Here is a 23,045-nt window from a genome sequence, read left to right on the forward strand (position 1 = left end):
ATGTAGGCCATATCACTTGTAATCACGTGTAATTTCAAGAACATCTGCAAAACACAGGCTTACAGACACCAAATGATGATGTGCTACACCCTGATTTCGGGTCAGCTGTTTTCCCATGACTTTGAGGTTGGACCGGGATGCACCACACTACTTGGAACCTTAGAGGATTTCAATGAGGTGAAATCAAGTTTTGAGGGGATGGCCATGTTCACAGAGGTGTATTTGCAATCATGGATCAAGTACAAGGGCACCAATTACAGACCGGGAATGACACTCCTGGTTTCCCAGTCAGCGAATGGTGAGCCTCAGTTTGGCACCATTAAGACCATATCTGTGTGATCGTAGGCCCTCCACTGAGGTGAGCTGCCCTGAGCCTGGAGGAGCTGAACATGGTGGGGATCCTCAGGGGGTGATCTTTCGGCCCTGGTGTAGGCTACCCCTCAAGCACTCCGCTTCTTGTCGTGCCTAACAACGCCCTTAGCTGTTTTATTATACAGTATAAACCACGGCCTCTCGGGGCTTATTGCTTAATTAACATTGGCTAGCAATTCCTGCTCTCACACTCAAGATACATTAGCGCTTGCCTTTATCTTGGCCCTGTCTGTGCCCAGACTAGCTGTGGCTAGTGTGGCTGCACAACAGTGCCATCTGCTGGTTGTTCAGTGGATGGTGTATTCGCATTCAAATTCAGAGGTATTTATTTGTGGATCTGGTGTGCAGTAGGAATGTCTCAAAATTACATGTACGTCATCGAGAGAAAAGCAAAATGGAGATCCACAAATGCAGATTTCACATACAAAGTCAAGCATATTTATTTTCAAATCTCGAAAATATATTCACAAAAGCAGGTTTCTTTATATAAATTAGTTTATTTATTTGTATGTCACATTTTTATATTTGTATTTTGTATTTTTATATTTATAAATGTATGTATATGTACATATCCTTTTATATATTTAAATAATATTGAGACAAATACACATACGAGTCTAAGTGCTCCCAAATGATTTCACGAGACTTGAAGAATCACTTTACACTGAAAACAATACCAATGATAACACTTAGAATTCCTTAGATAAGTCGTTTTTGCAGTGTAACTGTTGATCTTTTCCTTCTCTGACATCACATGTGCTTAGAGCTCCTCAGTATATGCCTGTCCCCTGATGGTGATCCTCACTGGCCTGTTACACTGCAGTCTCCCCTCTTTGAAGTGACTGGACACTTCAACGGTCCTCCTTTTGATCCTTAGGAAATAAACAAACAAATAAACAAACAAATAAACTAACACCAACACTGTCCACATCCTCCGCCACCCCACCTGGACAGCATTGATATTCATACACACATATATCTATTTGGCTCAAAATGTCTATGCTATTGTAGAGAGTGTCCCTGGAGTGAAAGCAAAGTATTTATACTTTAGAAAGTATCAAGACATGGTATAAAAAAGGACTGATTGTGTAGTAAGTCAGTGTATTGCTTATTCCTCTCCATGTTGCCAGACATTTTTAACTGTGATGAGTTTTAACCTTCTATCTCAATACTGAACAAATGTTCATCCTTAAAAACACCTTTACGGACAACATAGCTTTTCTCTTGTGATGTGGGACTGTTTAAGTTTTCTTTTTACAGGGAATCATTTTTAACAAGAAAGCACTAGGCAAGTCTCTTTACACTGAAAACAACACCAAATAGATTTTCTGATCTTTGCAGCTGCAAGAACAGCGGATTCCCCTAGATTGTCGAGTGGATTTGTGAGTGGAATGTTGACACACCCACAATTACAGTAAGACCCAATCAAGAGACTTTTCTGTAACATAAAAATGTGAATTATCTAGTGGGAATGGCCCTGATGAGGACTTACGCTGAAACATTAGAGAAAATAAAATAATCTGGTGAAGTGCAAGGAGAGTCATGTGTTATAAAATTGGGTTTAAAATAAATCTGTAGTACTACCTGTGGCTGCAGTAATATTCAGAGAACTTGTGTTTGACCCTCTGGGAGTGTTGGAGTGTGTGTACAGTATGTGTGCTTGCTTGCTTGCATGCATGCATGATGCCCACCCTGTGAGAATGATGGTGCAGTCTGGGCGTTTAGGAGTCTCCTGTAGATGGGTGATCTCCTCCAGCAGTAGAGGACCACAGGCAGTCCAGACAGACAGACCATCACTCACTACAGACCGACCTGCAGACAGCCTGCAGCCAGAGACGGACACAAATACATCAAAACATGTTTTGTTACAAACGGCAAATACTGGTTCATGAAATGTAACAAAATAAAATACAAAATACTCTTATATTTTTTTTTGTGTTTTACTAATTAAATACTAATGCATTTAAATTGAAATACAAGTAATTTGTCATTTGAAAATACCAAAATAACCACACAATAATCAAGGAATTTCAACTTTTAAAAGAAACTAAGGCACATTATAGAAAGCGTATCTTCAAGAAACAATACTACTTTTTGATTGGCTGGCAGGTTTTTTTTTAATTCACACACACACACACACACACACACACACACACACACACACATTTCACCAAGGGGACATACAAACTCACTACAGCCTACAGGGGAAACACATACGTTTCACCATCAAGGACACACACACAAACAAACAAACAGCCCGACTAGCGAACAATCTGCAGGAGGAACACACAGCCACGCTAATGCAGCCGAGGAGCTGAGCAGCCGCTCTTACCTCACTTCCTGTAGGCTGGGGCTGTTGTGGATGAGGGACAGGATGTTCCCGACCCAGACCTCCGTCAGGCAGCTCACCCTCAACTCCACCTCCCACAGCCCAGCCAGAGAGCACAGGCGGGACAGGAGAGGATCCACACACTCGTACACATACAGACTGCAGTATCACACACACACACACACACACACACACACACACATATGAAATACTACAATTTTACCCTGGTAAACATGGTAATCGTGGGCGGCGCCAAGATACTTTTGTGGGTGTAGCTGAGCTGTTGCTGTGATACAGACAGGTGTTGCTGCTACCCAGCCTAACACTGAAGGCTTTATGCTAGGCCGACATTCACACGCATACACAATACAATTCCCAAAGTAGTTATTTCCTTACATCTGACTATTCCTTCTTCTGAGCGTAGCCTAGGCTATTTAACAACATGAGCGAAGTTTGAATTGTGCCGGTAGCGCCGCCATATTCAAATATACAGCGCCCTCCACAATTATTGCCACCCCTGGTTAAGATGTGTTCTTTAGCTTCTAATAAATTCATTTTTTTTCCCAAATAATATAGGACCATAATGAAAAAAAGCGTAAAATCCAACCTTTAATACAAGTGCATTTATTTAGAAGGAAAAAAATCCCACATTAAGAAATAATTATTTTACATCAAATCATGTGTGCCACAATTATTGGCACCCCTGATGTTAATGCTTTGTACAACCCCCTTTTGCTAATAAAACAGTACCTAATCTTGTCTTATAATGTTTCACAAGATTAGAGAAAACAGAAAGAGGGATCTTCGACCATTCCTCTTTGCACAAAATGTCCAAATCATCCAACGACCTGGGTTCTCTCCTCTGCACTCTCCTCTTCAACTCACCCCACAGGTTTTCAATGGGGTTGAGGTCTGGGAACTGAGATGGCCATGGTAGGAGCTTGATACGGTGTCTGGTGAACCATTTCTGTGTAGACTTGGCCATATGTTTAGGGTCATTATCTTGCTGAAAGACCCAGTGACGACCCATCTTCAGCTTTCGGGCAGAGGCCACCAGATTTTGATTTAAAATGTCCTGGTATTTCAAAGCATTCATGATGCCATGCACCCTAACAAGGTTCCCAGGCCCTTTGGAAGAGAAACAGGCCCACAGCATCACCAATACTCCCCCATACTTCACAGTGGGCATGAGGTGCAGTTCTGCATACTCATCTTTTTGTTACGCCAGACCCACTTAGAGTGTTTGTTGCCAAAAAGCTCTAACTTTGTCTCATCTGACCAAAGCACACGGTCCCAGTTGAAGGCCAAGTACCGCTCCAGACGTTTGTGCTTATGATTTTGAGTGAGAAAGGTTTTTTTCCCTGCATGTCTCCCAAACAACTTGTTGGCATGTAGATAGCGCCTGATGGTTGTTTTGGAGACTTTGTGACCCCAAGATGCAACCATTTGATGCAATTTTGTAACAGTGAGTTTTGGAGATTTTTTTATTTCTCTTACCATCCTCCTCACTGTGCGTGATGGCAAAATAAACTTGCGTCCTCTTCCAGGCTTGTTTACCACTGTTCCAGTTGTTTTAAACTTCTTAACGAATCCTCTGACCATAGATATGGACAGGGGTGCGAGTGGCTATTTTCTTATAGCCATTGCCTTACTTGTGAAGGTCGACACACATCTGCCTTACTTGAACAGTGTGTTCCTTTGTCTTTCCCATGTTGAAGAGAAATGGCCTCTGTGTCACGTCATATTGATAGCCCAGGGAAACAGGATGTTAAGAATTACTAATTAAATGTTCCTACATACTCTGATTGACTTTGTAAACTACTGTAGAAATGACAGAAATACTTTAATTACATTTATTTCCTAGGAATTGTTAGGGGTGCCAATAATTGTGGAACAGGTGATTTTATGAAGAATAATTATTTCTTAATGTGGGATTTTTTTTTCCTTCTAAATAAATGCACTTGTATTAAAGGTTGGATTTTACGCTTTTTTTCATTGTGGTCCTATATTATTTGGAAAAAAAATGAATTTATTAGAAGCTAAAGAACACATCTTAACCAGGGGTGCCAATAATTGTGGAGGGCGCTGTAAATGCAATTATTCCAAATCTTTATTACTTTCATAATAACATTGGATAACATTGTAGGCCTATCGCATTCTTAACAAAAACCCAGGCACCACCCATGATGGTAATTATGCTACTTTTTAAGTTTACCATAACAGTTCACCATAAAACTAGACCAACATAGTAATTGTGTGTACCTTTCTATTTCATGTTGGTGAAATGCTCTGAGGTATCCGACCCAGTCCATGGCTGCCGTGTGTGTGTCTGCGTCTGTGAGGACTGAGATGTATGAGAGAGCAGGAGCCGAGACACTCCCCGCGCTCAGGTGCTCAGCCTCCAACCTGGAACACACATATCTCATCTGTCAGTCTGAAACACACACACACACACACACACACACACACACCTCATTGTCTGTTAGTCTTAAACACATGCAAACATCCTTTATGAAAACACATTTCATATGGACAAAATGGCTGCCGTGCATCACCCAGGTAGATGCAGCACATTGGTGGTGGTTGGAGCAAGTTTCCTTTCTTGATTGCAAAGCATGTTAGGTGCCTTGATAAAGCACTATAACAAAGTTTCATACATTTTGTCTTGAAAATGGGCAGATGATTAGTTGCTTTGCAAGACACGGTATACTCACTGCATATGCTCCAGTACTCTGAGTTTGCTTTGCATGACACTTTCCTGCAAACCCACATCAAGCTCCTGTGTGTGCGTGTGTGTGTGTGTGTGTGTGTGTGTGCGTGTGTGTGTGTGTGTGTGTGTGTGTGTGTGTGTGTGTGTGTGTGTGTGTGTGTGTGTGTGTGTGCGTGTGTGGCCTAATGGTATAAACTTGACTGAACACCCACCTGAAGCAGCTGGTTGTTTTTCTCACAAAGAGAGATGAGCAGAGACTCTCCTCATGACTGTTCCACTCTTTCAGCACATGAACGCTGCCCACACACACCCACACACACACACACACACACACACATACACACACACACCACATTTCATTGGGCAGTTCTTAGGAGGTCACAACAGGAAGTATCTTTTAACACTAGCTTATTTGACTAACACCAGTGTTTGGTGTAATGTGTTGCTGCATTAGATTTGTCTGCAATAGTCATGTCATTTATACATTACAGTTACAATTCTAAAGTCAGCATCACAGTTCCTCACAGTGGACACAAAGCTAAGTCTAAGTGGGGGAGCGCCGGGTCAATTGAGACACTTTTCAGTTAAACGATCTTAACGAAAGATTACGTTATGTACACAAACATTTTTATCATGTGATCAACAACTCACATGTGTTGTGTCTTAGATACAAGTGTAATTTAACACATATGTTGGATGATCGCGCTGTTTTCAAACTTTGAACGTAAGTTGACATTTGTCTCAAATGCCCCACCTATGCGTGTCGTTTGAGACACATAGGGGGGGGCAATTAATACAGCATGTTTTAAACAGAAACTACTGACCTTACTCACGTTTTTATGAAGCATATCGGACAACATACTAGTGTTTTCGTCATCCCGAAAATTTCACATAATTTCTCGCAATATAAATAGGTCAAACACATATTTTTGTCCCATGCGTAACTTCTGATCACAAAAAAAATCTACCGCATGTAATATTTACATATCTCTGGCTAACACTGGCTCAAGATTCATTCGCTTTTTCTTTATGCTAGCTTCATTAGCTAGTCTTCTATTAACTTCTAGAACTTCTGAGAACTGCCATGTCTCACCTAATCTCCTTGTCCTGGGGCTGTTTGCTGATAAAAGAGAGGACCTTCTGAGCCCAGTTCTCTGTCAGGCTGCCCACCATTAGTTCCACCTCCCTTAGGCCATGCACAGAGCGCAGGGTGGAGAACAGAGTATCGGCATCATTCTCCGCATCAGAGCTCCTGCTCCTGAGAGACCAAAACATCAACGTAATGCAAAACATGCCATTCATTCATTAGATTCTGGGAGGTCACAGTGGCCTCACAAAGCAGATTTTCCTCCACTTACAAAAAACAACTACAGTACTTTGTTGTGCAATGCATTTTGTCATGTCCAGAATATTGCATTTCCTGCATAAGAACGGCAAATAATTCCTCCAAAAATAACAAAAGAGTTCATTTTGGAAGGGTCTGCCACCACTATCATACACACTTTACAGTCTCTCATACCTGCTCAACTTGTCAAAAGCCTTCAGAAAATCCACCCAGCCCATTGAGGGAACATCTGAGGTGGGGAAGGTGAAAGAGACGAGAGACAGAGGACTCAGCCTGAGGAGCACACAAACAAGTGCACACACACACACACACACACACACACACACACACACACACACATACAATTTAAATGCGCACTAACCCTTTCGGAAAGTGTGTACTTTAAGTGAAGATAATGACTCACCGGTTATCCTGAGCTGAAGGAAAGGAAACAATACGAGGTCTCCCCCAACAACGGGGCTCCAGAGAGAAATCTGGGGATGTTGTTACGGTATGTTGTCCCACAGTAAGCCTGGAATCACACATGCACACACAGACACACATAGACAAGACACAATTTAGTAAAATGAGAAGACAATTTAGTAAAATGAGTGCATGTTTTCTGGATATACACCAAAAAATATCTTGCAATGATTCCCACTAATGACCATTTCTAAATAAGATTGGTGAGAGGGCTCTTCCTAACATAGGCTGCCTCCAAACAATATGTGATTTGGAACATGGACAAGAATATAACGATTTGCCTTTACTTTGCCTTTTGGATGGAATGGCAAAAGGGCATTATGAGACTGTTATCAATTATGAGGATGTAAATACTCAAGCACTGTCCGCATATTTAATAATTGCTTACTTAGTAGACTGTAAATGTAGTGACATTATTTGGTTTCTGATAAATCTCTGTTTGTTTGATGAAAACAATACTGTCTTCTACATATTAACTGATCAGCTACTTACTAGATACTTTGTTTGTATCACGTGTTTTATAATTTCTTCAAATATTGAATATTGAATGTTTTGTATAATTTTCGGTTTTACTCATTATTCATTAAAAACGGTAGCCTAGAAATCTAGACGCTCCTAGCGGCAGCAAATGTAATTTGGCTGCCAGGGCAGACTCGCGACGCTCCGTAGAGCTTGGGAGCTGGAAAATGGAAGAATCACCGGACCAATCACATCGTGTATAGAGTCGGTGGGCGGACTTAACATAAGGGTGACTGACATATGCGACCAGAAGTTACGCATCCTGCTACTTGAGAACAAGAAGATGATTCGTTTCGCGTTATCCTATTGCGTGGAGAAGGAATTTGAAAGACAACTGTTTATCCCCTCCGATTGAGCCCTGCCTACAGTGAGTTCCCAGACCCTACATCTTGATGTGGGTCTGGCTGGTCAGGCTATAAAAACGGAGCTTGGAGGTTAAAATGTAAGAATGTATGAAAGACTCTGTACCGACTGTGGCAACAAATGTCCTTAACAGGACAATAAAGACTCAATCTATCTATTTCACGTTACCTGATCAATGCCTCCTGCTGGTGTTTCCTCAAGGAGAGAAATGAGCAGAGAGTGTCTCCACGTCCTGGCTCTTCCCTCACCGTCACACTGAACAAACAAATAAAAAAAAGTCAAACATGTGTTCATTGAATTAATTGAAATTTGAATTGAAACATGTGCTCATTTGATAAAAAAACTAAACAAAAATGTTTCATGATTATTCATCTGAAGGCAAATGGCTATTCATACAGTAGTGTTATGGTTGTTACCCTTCTATATGGGATAATGGACAGCAGCACAGTATTTGGGTATCAGTGCAATAATGCATGAGGTGGTAACGTGGCCGCTAGCCCATTATCCCACTAGCCCATTATGAGGTTGCGCTCATTTGCTGCTATAGTTTTCACTTTGTAATCGCTAAAACCGTCTTGTTTGTAAAACTACTTCTCAACTTACAGCACAAACTGTCGTTACTAGTTCTAAATGGATGTCTGCCATTCAGCCGGCTTTGCAGTTAATCAACTAACTGGGAGACACAATATGATTCTTGAATTTCCCCTTGGGGATCAATAAAGTATCTATCTATCTATCTATCTATCTATCTATCTTCTATCTGTTGATCCTTAGCTTTGTAAAATCACTGTTTTCCTAAGCCTTCTGCAGTCACTCTAATGCAACATAACTGCTCATTTAAACTACCGGCAGTAGCCTAATATACAGTATTAGTGTGATCCGGGCAAAAGACTGGGGCTACCTCATAGACGTGCAATTATCTGAAAAATGAATGACACTCTAAACACTGCATCACAACAGGAAATTCAACCAAGCAATGGTGCAATTATAGTATTACTGTTTTTTGTACAAATTCACTTGTGTTTCAAAAGTGTTCAAAGTGCTGCTAAAAGAGTTATCTCCAAACAGTCGAGTTATCAGTCCAGGATAGGCCTGGAACAGATACAGTAGAAGACGTGTACATGCACACACTCGCTCACTCCATTTCCTGTAGATTGGCACAGTCGTGGATGAGGGAGACGATGTCAGAGGCCCACTTTATCGTCTGGACTCTGGACTTCAGGTACACCTTCTTCAGTCCAGGTAGAGAGCGCAGGGAGGACAAAAAAAGATCCACACTGTGCTCCAGTTCTGGCCTGGGAGGACACATCATCATCATCATCATCATCAACCGTTTTTTTATTCAGGGAAAATTGACTGAGCATCAAGCTCTTTTACAGCAATGCCCTGAGTCACAAAACATATAACAACAATAATCAAAATAATAAAACAAGAATAAGAAAAATAATACATAAACAATTTATAAAGCAATAATAATAATAAAAACATAAGCACATCCACAAACAGACTCAACACCAGCAGCAGAACTCATTGCAAACTACAGTACACTCACGAACAGAGTTCCTACCCGCTCTCTATCCCTCTCAGCTCGTGGAAGGACAGCAGGAGTTGTGTCCAGTCGGCCATCTCCTCACTGATGGCCAGAGTGGCTGAGAGCTCAGACACAGCAGGAGCGCTGCCGTCGTGTGCAACACTCACACTGATGACCATGAACACACACACACACACACACACACACACACACACACACACACACACACACACACACACACACACACACACACACACACACACACACACACACACACACACACACACACACACACACACACACACACACACACACACACACACAGAACGAGATGTTATTGATGGTACTACATTTAGCTACTTTGTTGAGAAGGCCTAACTAATTACTTTTACAGTGTGGTAACTAACTCAAACTCAACTTTTACTTTTTTTTTTTAAATCAAGGAGAGTGATTAAAGAAGCTTAACAGAATGGTTCAGTGCACAGCCTTAGGTCAATTTATGGATGGTCAAAATAAATCACCATTTTCAAAAACACTGACAAGGCTCAAAATAGCCTTACACTTCGGTGGTAGTGTGGATAGGGTCTCTACTGAGAAATTGAAGTATTGTAAACGTTGACAATGTGCAGAGAAGTTATAACAAGGGGCGTGTCTGAAGTCACCATATTGCCTTAATTCATTCTTCTATTTCAAGTCTCTGGTGCACACCTGAACCTGTCTAGCCCAAATGTAACCCTGCCCACAAAATCTCCACAAAACATGTTCATAACATTCCATTGAGAAGCAACTATGCCAAAACCAGAGCAATTCACACCAATCAAATTGTCTGCCTGGGCTTTAAGCGATGATGAAGAGTGCCTAAAGGAGTGTACGTCGTATCATTTTTACAACAAAAACAACTGCCACAGCTGCCACAACTGAAGCTAGACATTAGAGTTTGTTATCATGTCTGTTGTACAAGATCTTACCAGCGCAATAACTTTTTTAAAACCATCACGTCGGCTATATCATTGGTACTGTATGATATACCACCCGCCGACCCCCCACCCCCTGTATTGATTGAAATACGCCTCCATAATCATGTTCCAACCATGCAGTACGAGACTCAAATTCTGATTACGGTAGAAGAGAGTATGGGTACGTCAGGCCAGAACAGGCAATGCACCAGAAACCTCTTCTCCGAGGGATTGGGAGAACCCGGTCCAATTTAGAACAAGGTGTTGAGCAGATCATATATATTTTTTTACAGGTGCTTCAAACGGAATAAATTCCTCAGTAATAAAGTCCTGTCTATTGCCTCACGTGAAACTGTGCTGGTCCTTTCCCACACAGAGAGAAGAACAGAGAGGGTTTCCATGTTCACTCATCCCAGTCAAAGTGACACTGTTAAATAACAAGGAGAAGATCATTCACAGAACATGCAGTTTGTATGTTCCCTTGAAAATCTCAGTAGTTATACTGAATGACAAAGATGCGGGTTTGTGTATATGGGTGATTCTACAGAATTCGTGCAAATTGCTGTCCCGGAACCAAAAAACGAATTTAATAAGCAGTAATGTAGGAAATTCTTTGATAATAAAATAATACAAGCAAATACCACTCAAAACCCAAAGTAATATTTGATGTAGCTGCAAGCTTTATATATAAAATATCATCATTTATATGGTGCTTTCTATTGAGAGGTGGTTGTCCCGAACGCTAAGGTCTGAATTTTACCATTGAAAAATAAATATGAAATATTTTTTTTTAATTTTTTAATCATTGTTTTTAGAAGTATCTTTTTGAACACTTCTGATAATTAAAACAAAAAATATATATTTATTCGATATTTTCAGGAAAAATCATGAATAATCATGTAAAAAATGCTGTCCCGCATTTTCACGTCACTACCGAAACATTGCACAGTTTGGTCAATAATATGATACTGCTTCAAGCCACTCCCCTCCTTTTTGGACCAGGAAGTTTTGCCTGCACCTCTCTCCCTCATGGTGGCTTGGTGAGTAGATCAGGCCCACTGTTTTGAAGTAAATGTGATCGAAAGTTTGGAAATCAGTGTGTAACATTTAAGAATGTCACTACCGAACACACATTTTCAGTGCTTAATTAAGTTTTTTTGATTGTTTCTACTGGTCATTTAGGTTTTACTCATGTTTCAACAACTGAGAACTGTGCTAGCTAACTACGTACTGACTAGCATCTTAGTGGTAGGATCAAAATGAGCTTATTTCGTCACTACCGAAACTGTCACAACCGAAACATTTGTTGATATATCGGTTGTGACGTGATTATTTCGGTAGTGACAAAATGACACTTATTTCTTTATTTTGATAAATAAATAGAAACGTTCAAGTGCACAAATATTCTTTTTCAGTACAAATAATTTGTCAGACATATTTCTGTAATTTTTTATGTGATTTGATTAGGACTACCATCTAAAATAAGTGGCAGAGCTAGACGTCGTTCACCTATCCACCAGCTCCTCAGCGTAATGTCAGTGCAAAGTGCTTTTATGTGGTGTTGCTTTAGGTCCTCTTTGTTCTGTATGTTTTGGCTGCATGATGCCAACCAATTTTGACTAACTAATTACTTTTTTTTACACAAAATATCGAAATGTCAAATATGTTCGTCACTACCGAACATTTGAAGTCACGACCGAAACACATATTATTCTGGAAAAATAAAATGTGTTTTGCCATCAGAAAAGATTACATAATTTTATTTAGTGAGACAAAAATTTAAACTAATGTATCCTTGAATTTGAAATTTGTATCAGTGCATATATGGCATTTACAGAGAAATATCGCTTTCAAATGAATTTAATTTGATGGACCACCCTTATGGTTTTGTTAAAATGCTATTTATAATCAATAGAACCATAACACTGTCTTTAAAAAAATGTAAAAAAATATATTTAGAAGGTTAATGTAAAGAATATTTAATTTTAATGTTTAAAAACTCATTTTTATAGCAAATGTTGTTGCGTTTCGGTAGTGACACATTTTGGGAGAGAGAAAAAGTTTCAAAACTGTATTTTTCTCAAGAAGTTTTGAAGTGTGAATTTGCACCAATTCTGTAGAATTCCAGAAGCATATGAGCAGATTTACAGACGTTCTAGAAAGTCTGTCACAAGCAAACATTAATGTACTAGGCAAAGTTGCTGTGCATCATTAAGGTACTACATGCTGATGTTTACAATGCCGAGATTCTTCTTCTGTTCCCTGTGTGTAAATCTCCCAGTGGTTGGTCTACACTGACATGGCCTTGCCTTTATGACTCGCCTCGTGACCAGCTTTACATTAATCTAGTGCTGTGTTGTGTACTGTACGTTCTAGAAGGCTATCTGCTGTGTTGTGTATGTTCTAGAAGGATATCTGCTGTGTTGTGTGGATGTCCTGAATAGGCTCTGTGGACAAACGTTTTTAGTACTGCCGTGAGATTTCCGGTGTGTTCGAACCTGCAGCTATTTCTATGGTAATTCGTGTCTACACGGACCCAGTTGAGTGTTGCACCTAGCGAATCAACACGTTACGATAAAGAAGGATTTGAGCATGTTGAAATGTACATTTTTGGGAAAAGAAGATATTCCGTGTCTTAGTGAATATTTAAGGAACAGAATAAAACAGAAGATGCCGTTTCAATATAGCTAACGTTCCACCAGAAGTCAAACGGCAGTACTAAGTGACTTTAGTGCACCGAGCCCATAAAGTAGTGAGTTCTGTAGGGAGTATTTCACCTCATGATGCCTGTGACATTGGCCTGGTGTAGATGGTTTAGCAGCACCTTTGCTGTGTCAAAGCTGACCGTCTCCACAGACAGACTGACTGTCTCCACAGACCTCTGACATCCTAGAGCTTGGAGTACATTATGTATAACCTGATCTGAAAACTGGCTGTTTTCCACTCTGAAAGAGAAGGAAAAAGATTTTTTCAGCACTCACCAAACACATTGATGGTATATGTTGATAATGTGTTCATGTTCCACTAAACAGCTGGCAGATCGTGTAAATATAACTAATGCTGTTGGACATCAGTTATGAACAGGAAAACAGAAAGTAACTTCACCTCAGTCTTCTCAGAATCCGTCCTCTCCCCAGAGCAGAGACCAGATTATCAACATCAGCATCTGACAGGTCCTCCACATCAAGCCTGCAATGCCACATTCATTATCAATGTTTACTCTGACTGATTCTGGACTTCGACGCAATTGAATAAGGCCTTGTCCAGACGGAGACGAATTTTGGGTTAAACGCAGCTGTTTTGCTTCGTTTTGGCCGTTCGTCCAAACGAATACTGCAAACGCATAGCCCTAAAACGAATCAATCTGAAACCGGGTCCCAGAGTGCATAAATTCGAATACGCAGCCCTCTAGCGTTCGTTTGGACGGGGGAAGATTCATCTGCGTTTCGATGATGTCATCGCTACACTCCTCGACCCCTATCCGTAGCTGTCAGCATTTAGCTTTCAAAATAACGGGATAACGTTACTGCATTTCGGTCGTTGTTTTTACCTTACCTAGAGCCTATATGCAGCCTGTCCAACAGCTGCCTGCAGCCTACTTCCAAAACTCCAAAGCTGCTGTCAGATTTTGTTTTGAGAACACAATTAGGCTACCAACACTCAAGAACAGTTTGTGATGTGTATATCAATTCAATATCCAACCATTTCACAACAGCTAATTCATACTACGACCAAAAACGAAAGTTGTAGCGCTGTCGTCATCAGTTTAACTCGCCCCTGGCACGCCTATATCAGATACACCGATTTGATTGGTTACAGCAGATGGTTGTGGTAAACGAAACGTGCATCATTGGCCAGAGTATCTTACGGACACAATTCAAATTGTGCTCTTGCGATAACTCTGGATTTCCAGGGTAGGAGTTAGTATTAACTGTTATGCTTTTTACTTGGTTGACCTTTATGAAACAGACAATCAATAACAATGTATGCAGACACAGAAACATAGGTAGCGAGATATTTTCCTCATCCCGAGGTAAAAGTCTTAATCCTTACATTTAAATTTAAAGTCCTGCAAGCTATTAATTCGGCACTGGACCCGAGCACTGGCCTGCTTGCAAACATACTGTATGTAACCAAGTCACATTATGCCAGTTTGCAGTGACAGGTCTATTGAAACAACACGGATTATGGCAGTTTGCAGTGACAGGTCTATTGAAACACAGATTGTGCAGATTGTGTTTCATAGATGATATGGGTGACATCAGAGAAACATACAAAATACAAAGGCTGAGGGCAACGGCAGGTGGCAAAAAGTGTGATGCGATTCTCTGGGAAAAACCCTGGTGGAGCTTGTAAGGGAAATAATGCTTAAATTAAGTCACTGCAACTGTGAAGAAAACAAAAACAAATTTAGCCAAGTACTTTAAGAGCAAAGGACCGGCCGAATACATCTTACTAGCTTAAATCCTAAACCCACACAGGACTACAAACTTGTCTACAGTATACTCACCACAGCTCCTCGCACGTCAGTTGTGACAGTGCAGGCTCAAGCTGCCTCAGCTTCTCTGCAGTCAGGTTGCAGTTGCTGAGATTCAGGCGTGCTATGGCAGGTCTACACTCCAGGCAGTAGCACAGTACCGAGCAGTCGATCTTCTTCAGAACAAGAGAGGCAAAGTCAAGCTTCCTCCATTTCTCCATGGCCTCCCTCACAAACGCGTCGTCATGGAGCTCATAAAGGCAGTGGAGAAAGAAGCTCACATCTTTCAAAATAAATTTGTCAGCCTCTTCCAAAATCCATTTCTTTAGTAGATCTCGAATAGGCAATGATGGAGATGGTGTGTTGCCTGCTGAGGATGAACTACTGTGGGAAATTACATTTCTCAAGAGTGAAACTGACTTTTCCCACACTTTCGGATTTGAGAATCCAAAAAGGAAGCGAATGACAGGCCAAAGATGGAGGTTGTAATCTGCAGAGGGTCCCCTCACTGAGTCCAACAGCTTCACCACTTCAGTCTGCATCTCACCGTTCTCTAAGGTGATGTAGTAAAGAGCTGAGAAAAACTCCTGAATGGTTTGATGAACAAAACAGTACATTATCTGCTGCCTGCCACTGCTTCTCTGAAGGAGAGAGATTTTCTCAAGACCAGATACGCTCTCCTTGTCAAACAGGGATTCATTTTTACAGATTATATCTTTTGCCAGTTTCGCCAACTTCGTTGTGGCGTCACTTCTAACCATACTGGTGTTCTTCAGAAAAATAATTACAAACTGCAAAAATATGTCTGTCCTATTCTCCAGTTCAGGTCTCCCCTCAGGACTCTCCCTCAGTATTGAACAGATCATCCAGCACCTCATAGGGATGGAGCAGGAGGAGAACAGGAAGTCCTGTTCACACACATACTGATATGCCTCTTTAGCCCTGTCTTTGTTCTTAAAGAACATGTAGAAGTAATCTTCCACCACTTTCTCAGAGAAGCCCTGGATCTCCGTGAAGCGCTGTTCCTGTGGCTTGAGCAGCTCGCTCAGCCTCTTGGAGGCTTTGAGACTGGTGGTCACCAACAGGCAGGACTCCGGCAGGATGCGTCCTCCCAGCAGTGCATAGAAAATGTCAGCAGGGGGCGCTCTAGTGAATGCCTGGCTGGGGAGATGGGAGTCGGGCCGTTCTGCTGACAGCCTCAGCTCATCAAACCCGTCGATGATGAACAGCACCTTGTGTGGAGCATCCTTCAGAACACTCTCAATGACAGGCCTGAAACTCCTGCCAATGCCCAGGCTGATCAGCTCCAACAGACTCCTCCACTCTCCCTGTGCTTCCACGTTCAGCTCTTTACACGTCAGGAGAACCACCAGTTTAAACTGCTCAGCGTATCGCTTCCCAGACGCCCAGTCACAGATGATCTTCCGTGCAGTGATGGACTTGCTGTATCCAGAGTGCCCCTGGAGGACGACCACACTGGGAGGCAGGTGGCCCGGGTCAGGGCTGAACAGCTGGTCCAGAGGGATGCTCTTGTAGCCCTTCCTGCTAACAGCGCCCCGGTCTGGTCCTCTGGGTCTCCGGATGATGAGGGGATCTGTGTAGATCTTGAAATCTTTACCAGTCAGGGGGCTATAGTCATGTGCCCATGCAAACTTGGAGATAACCCACTGTTTGTACAGATGGATGCCTGGGGAGAATCATATACGCAACACACACACACGCACGCACGCACACATGCATGCACACACGCACACACACACACCCACTGTATATTACAGCATGCAGACAATACATTTACAGCAACACTACTGGGACATGGTTTCACAAATCACACAAAGAATGCTTTTAGGTACAGTATGATCTTCAATGAATCTATAGACCAAGATGACAGGAAAGTTCTGCCCTACTGATCATGTGCTGTTGCAACGGTAATCCTGCTCAGTACAACAGAAACCTCAGGGTCTTTTGTTTTTTAGCTAGACAAACTGATGCAAAACCAAACCATAATAGAACACCAAATCTTTGGAAAGATTATATCAACAAGGGATAACTTTACATTTTCCTCAGTGAAGAGATTTTCTGCTGAAATGTGTCAATAAAACAATGGTATTGACAATATAAGACAGTAAGGCTGGGATCCCATTAGCCAGCGGCAAGTGGCAGGTTTCCTTTGTTCTCTATGGTTCGGCAGCGGACCGGTAACAACACTGGCCTAATGCTAGCATTGAACAAACTGAGCGTTGAACTTGGTTCAACTTTGAAGCGCAACGCTCGGCGCGTCAATGTCAATTTTACTGTAGGCATTTTGACCAATCGGATTCGTCTAAGAACGTGATAACAAAGATAACCGTCTCTAGTAACAACGTTGACAGCAGCGTCACTTAGAAACAAGATAGAATGCTTTGGATTATTAAGACCGTTGCATTACGCTTGCCGCTGGCTAATGTGATCCCCGCCTAAGGGAGGCTAGAGGAGGGTGGCTAGAGGAGAGGCATCTAATTGATGTCCATTCAGCTCCATCTTGTGAAGAAATGACTGCATTACCTCCATAGTGGTAAAACAAGATCCAACACAAAGATAGGAACAGCAAGAAGGGTATAATAAGTATCCAGCGATGCCTGGAGGAAGCAAACAGCTGCCCTGCAACACACACACAAACTCATCTAACTAGGAGACATATAAACATCCTTAACTGTTTGTGTGTGGGCAGTGGTAGTGTGCTAGGCTAGCGTGCAGTAGCATGAAAAGTTGTGGATTCAATGCCCAGCATCCACCACTGTGCCGCTGAGCCAGGCACTTAACCCCAAGTTGCTCCAGGGCCTTTTGATAGAATCGACTTATGTATGTCACTTAGCATGAAAGTGTTTTCTAAATTAATAAATGTAGCTCTGATTGTATATAAAGCCCACACGATAGCATCAAAACAACATGTCTGTTCTGCCTACCTCCTGCCTCAGCAGAATAACAAAAAAAAATGTCACATGAGGAAAAAGTCAGAACACCCACGTGGAATTTCAACCTCCATTTCTCTGGTCTGTCCTGGGCTTGTGACTCTGCAGAGAAACCTGCTGCCCTCGCTCTCCTCCACAGTAACTGCAGTCTTGACTGTAAGGCCCTCAGGGGATCTCTGCATGATAGTTTGAGCTGGGACAGTCCGGCCTTCACTGACCAGCCACTCCACCTGGGGCTCAGCAGACCAGCCTGTAGATTCACAGTCCAGACGCACACTCCCGTTCCTCCAGCTCACGGTGGAGATGACGGGAGTGGAGCCTGGAGCTGAGGAGATGGGAGACCGAAAACAATCAAATCAGAAAAGGTTTGCAGAAAGGTTTGTAAATGTACCCCCAGTTCACCCCTCTTATATGGTGTTCCTCAGGGTTCTGTCCAAGGTTGCCTGCTCTTCATCATTTACACCCTATATATAACTTATAACTATATTGTATGGCGTTATAACAATTGGGAGCACTTACTGTAGACTCGGCGCAGTAATATCCTCACTCAAAAGTGAAACTGAAAGTGCAAAACTTAAGTGAGGATATTACTGCGCCACACAATATATTAATCTCTTTTACCTGCTTAGAAATGCACCATGTTTTATTTTGTCTCACCATACTTGGTCGTGTGACTACTCATGCAACTGTATTTTAATAGGGAAAACATGGAGGTGTTTGGTCTCTGTTTGGATCCAAATGAATGAACTGGGCTAGCTAAGTGCTATCAAAGTTGCGCCGCGCGCCAGAGCCAGTGAGTGCACGCATTGAAAGGTGAGAGGTATGTATCAACTCGTCTTAGTTAAGGGAATAAAGTAGTTTAATATGAAAAAAAGGTGAAGTGTTCCTTTAAGCGATTGGTTGACACAGATCTGACAGGACTTTTGCTCCCTGAAGTTGGATTTTTCCACCTCTGCTAGTCTTATTTATGAACTACTATATACCTGACTTGAGAAGATCAAACTGTACCTTCAACAACGAGTTCCACTGGCGCCTCATAGGTCCCAGTCTGAGCTGCGATGTAACACCGGTAAGTGTTTGCGTCTGAGAGTCTGAGTGCTCTGAGCTTCAGTGAGATGTTTCCTCTCTGCAGTTCCTCTCTGAACAGACTTGTCCTCCCTCTGTAGGCTGGGATCTTGTTATCTGTCCAGTCCATGTGTCTTTTGTAATGATGCACTATGGCACCCTCAATCAGCCACACCACATCCATGTCCACTGCGCTGGTGTTGGGCCTGAGGAAACAGGGCAGGACCAGGTCTTCACCGGCCACACCAACTACAGGACCATCTGGACCCACCACCTCCACAACTACAGGACAGAAACAACACATCAGGACGACTCTTCAGGAATGTGGGGCATCGATTGACCACCCACATTGGACCGCTGGAAAACTGATGAGCAAAATGCCAGCAGCCCCCCAATACAGTCCACCTGGTCTAAATACACTATTTTCCCCAAATTGCTTCTTTAAAACAAGTTTTAGGCTATACAATTTGTCATGAGATCACGTGAAAAAACACCTAATAGTGATGTACATTAGAAATCTTTACATTAGCTAGACTAGAGTAACCGGCATAATCAGAGTAAGCTTCCCTGGAGTCTTTCAGTATGGGCACATGCAAGCATTAGCTTCTTTCAGGAGTTAGCAAGAACTAGGAGCCTGCTAGGAGATGGCAAGGAGCCAGCTAGGAGCTAGCTAGGAGCTGGTTGGCTAGTTAAACTACTGTAGCTTTATAGTCTATTTTCCTTTGCGTCGTCTTTAAAGAGAGAATAAAGAATGTTTCAATTGACCCTGCTCTCCCCTATGCATGGTTACACACAACATACATTACTCCGTAATAAATTGATGTACTTTGTGAGATTGTGGAGGTGATGGAGAAGACTAGAAGAGTAACCAATATGGCACTCATCCTGAGTGGAGACCAGCCTCATAAAAAAGAGAGAAAGACGACCCTCATACACCTGGAGAAGGAGATAGAGAGACAACACTTATAAACCGAGAGAGAGAGAGAGAGAGAGAGAGAGAGAAAGAGAGAGAGAGAGAGAGAGAGAGAGAGACCAGAGTTAGTCCATCAGAAATTAGGAGTGAATGCTCTCCTCACTTATTATAGGCCTACTAGTAGCCTATAATAATTCATCTTCAACACGAGAGAGAGGGAACACAGAGAGATTGAGAAAGAGAGATAGAAAATAGAGATAGACTCAATAGCCTACACCAGAAAGAAAGAAGAGATACATACAATGAGAGAAAGAGAGTGGGATACACACACAAACAGGACGAAGGGCAAGAAAGAAAGGATGAACATCTTCAGTGTGACCCTTTATAACGTTTGATGACTGACAACATAGCTGTCTGTTTTAACCTGATTGCAGTGCCTGCACATGTACCCCTATTTCTAACTGTCTCTCCCTATCTTTCTCACAGACTCACGCGCGCACACATTTATGAGCCATAGTCTAATTTTCATCTTGGTCTAAATGTAGGGCCTACAGTTGCTTTAAGACTGTTTTAACCAATGACTCTTTTATAATGCGGCTATCGGTTTGGGGGAAATATGTAGCCTAGGCTAAATCTGAAGAGGTGACGTATTTTTACTTTAGGTGAATGCCTCGGCAGCGTTTGTGTCCACCGGGAAAGTCTTTTACAGTCAAACTGCGTGACATTTCACTTCATGACATGTCACTGGCTCATGATTCTATAATCAATAAAGATAACAGAAAAATAGACCGAAACCCCACTCTCGATCGGAAATCAGTAGCCACCGGGGCCTTAATGCTGTGAGACGCCTAGCCAGTACTTAATCAACGGAGCAGTTATAGCATAAATACGGGCTTCGATCAATAGCCTACAAGTTTCAAAGTTATAGCCTACCTACAGGCTTCGATCAGTAATGCCTGACAGGGATGGAAACCATTGATGGCAAACTTGGCGACATCATAACTCATTTCTATATAGGTCTACACACTCAGAAAACGTGAGCAAATCGACTAGACTGCATGCAGGCTACGTCCACAGCAACTGGCTGCTTGCTCCCTAATAAAATTCCCCCTTACCCCTACTATTAAGCGAGGCCAACAGCTGAGGCGGACTTCACCATTAGACAAAGGTCGGACATGCCGTAGCCCGCGATCTAGCAGGGGAACCATGAGCACCTAACACATTTGCTTAAACTTACGTATAGGCTACTCTTCAAGTATTATGCCACTCTAAAACTCCACACAAAATGGCATGAGAATGATACCTCATGAGTTATTAGTGTGTCCGTACCCACACCCCTCCTAGTCCGCTCTGAAATGGACTATTCCCAGTGTCACCCAATCCTCTTGTGCTGCGGGCCTGCGGCCGCATTAGTTTAAAAATATATATATATATTATTATTAAAGCGCGAAGCAGTGGGTGAATGAAGTTCATGATCAAGGATCCTTTTTATTCGTACAGGTTTTACCAATGCCTTTCAGATGCCCAACATGTTGCGAACTTGTTGACATTTTTAATGCAGTAGGCCTATGTGCAGGTGTAGGGCTAATGGTAGATGGATGCATAAATGGTAGATGGGTGGTCATTTGGCTGGCCACACCAGTATAACCATCTTATACCAGCTGCATCCCACACCATCTTATAGCTGCATCCCACACCATATGACCATATACCAACTGCATCCCACACCATCTTATAGCTGCATCCCACCATCTTATACCAGCTGCATCCCACACCAGCATGACCATCTTCCTCAGATGCTCACGCCAGCATGTCCACGTACGGCCAATTTAGCTACAGCAGCAAAGAGCTAGAGGAAAACAAGCAAAGACCACCAAAACTGGTGGCTGGCTGTTCTTTTCAGCAGGGTTATCATGTCATGTGCAACAGAAGAACATGTCATGTGTCTACCTGTCTTAGGTGGGACTTTGTGTCTTAGGAGCGGTATGAACATGTTTGAGAGATGTGTCAGAATCATCTGATTCCCTGCTTCAGTGGAGCATCTCTCCCTTGTGCTGGACTGATCAACAGGCTTGATGATCCATGACGTCTCAACGACAGGCTTTGCAAAGCTGCTTGTGCTCAAATGTAGGCATTAAGTTAAAGAAACCCACAGGGTACACCTGTGCGCGCACACACACACTCCCCCTCTCTTACACACACTACTTGCTCACCCACATTCATACTTTTGTCTGTTTTTGGTAGAACTCTTGTACTGTTTTGACACTGCAGCCTTATTAGAGTTTGAATAGGCTAAATGTGTGGGATTTAAAAAAAAGTTGATTTGCAAAATTATTCCATGCTCCTCTGAAAAACTATTTTGAGTAAAATAATCGAAAACAATGTCGGTGTAAGACGGCAATTCTATTCCCACAGAAGGAGTCTCAAGGAATGGAACCATATTCTCACAGCACAGAAGCTCGTCATACTTTGTCGTATTTATTATAGAAAATTATACCACTGTATTGATCAACACTGCATCATAAACCTTGCATAACTGATTATATTAGTTTTATAGTTTTACTACAAGTTCTGAAAAAGGTTGTCTGTGTGATCCTCTTTTTAGTGTTGTTTTAATAGATCCCGTTTCACCAGGGTGTGTGCATGTCCCAGTCATACTGCATGATCTGTATAAGCCAAATTGGTCTTACTTGAATTGGTCTGACTTGAATTGAGTGTACTGACATATCATGGCCAATAGGGGGGCACACAAGACCATTTTACACAGAAAGATGAGCCATTCAGTTACATTTTAAAATGTAATTTATTTCCAATACAGAAGAGTGCTCTGCATATGTGCAATATCACATGAGCAGACAGAGGCTTTCTGTTCCATACATCTCACCCCACCCAATACGCACACACGCACACACGCATGGACACACACACACACACACACACACACACACACACACACACACACACACATACATGTACACGTCCTCATCTCTCTATCTCTAGTAGATGTGTAGTGTGTGTGTGTGTGTGTGTGTGAGAGAGAGCTCCAGTTCAG

At 42.2% G+C, this 23,045-nt stretch overlaps 1 protein-coding gene across 4 annotated transcripts; it reads right to left on the reverse strand.

Annotated features, from left to right (window-relative positions):
* Nucleotides 1-850: 850 nt before the first annotated feature.
* On the reverse strand, nucleotides 851-21,036 carry LOC134079164 (uncharacterized). Of its 4 annotated transcripts, XM_062535348.1 has the most exons (20): nucleotides 20,927-21,036; nucleotides 19,907-20,016; nucleotides 19,024-19,362; nucleotides 18,071-18,340; nucleotides 17,609-17,704; nucleotides 15,098-16,751; nucleotides 13,693-13,776; nucleotides 13,365-13,532; nucleotides 10,934-11,014; nucleotides 9,668-9,799; nucleotides 9,240-9,395; nucleotides 8,269-8,355; nucleotides 7,160-7,267; nucleotides 6,931-7,029; nucleotides 6,505-6,669; nucleotides 5,624-5,707; nucleotides 4,964-5,107; nucleotides 2,705-2,860; nucleotides 2,064-2,195; nucleotides 851-1,244 (listed from the first exon to the last, which is right to left on the reverse strand). In XM_062535348.1, the coding sequence occupies exons 2-20, from the start codon at nucleotides 19,962-19,964 to the stop codon at nucleotides 1,133-1,135; spliced, it is 4,125 nt and encodes a 1,374-aa protein (XP_062391332.1). In that variant the 5' UTR covers nucleotides 19,965-20,016; nucleotides 20,927-21,036; the 3' UTR covers nucleotides 851-1,132. The 4 variants fall into 4 exon arrangements, with proteins under 4 accessions (XP_062391332.1, XP_062391335.1, XP_062391334.1 ...); XM_062535351.1 differs by lacking the exon at nucleotides 20,927-21,036 and having other exon boundaries at nucleotides 19,882-19,955; XM_062535350.1 differs by lacking the exons at nucleotides 17,609-17,704; nucleotides 20,927-21,036 and having other exon boundaries at nucleotides 19,907-20,033.
* Between the last annotated feature and the right edge of the window lie 2,009 nt (nucleotides 21,037-23,045).

The sequence above is a fragment of the Sardina pilchardus genome, chromosome 4 (assembly GCF_963854185.1).
Source record: "Sardina pilchardus chromosome 4, fSarPil1.1, whole genome shotgun sequence".
Classification (NCBI taxonomy): Eukaryota; Metazoa; Chordata; class Actinopteri; order Clupeiformes; family Clupeidae; genus Sardina; species Sardina pilchardus.

What these genes read in the sequence shown, in the direction of transcription:
- LOC134079164 (XM_062535348.1), bottom strand. Translation starts at nt 19,964, where the DNA reads ATGAGTGCCATATTGGTTACTCTTCTAGTCTTCTCCATCACCTCCACA. An exon ending in GCCAATCTACAGGAAATGGA is followed by an intron (nt 8,356 to 9,239) that starts GTGAGCGAGTGT and finishes TTGTTTGTTCAG; the next exon opens with TGTGACGGTGAGGGAAGAGC. An exon ending in GCTTTTGACAAGTTGAGCAG is followed by an intron (nt 6,670 to 6,930) that starts GTATGAGAGACT and finishes TTGGTCTCTCAG; the next exon opens with GAGCAGGAGCTCTGATGCGG.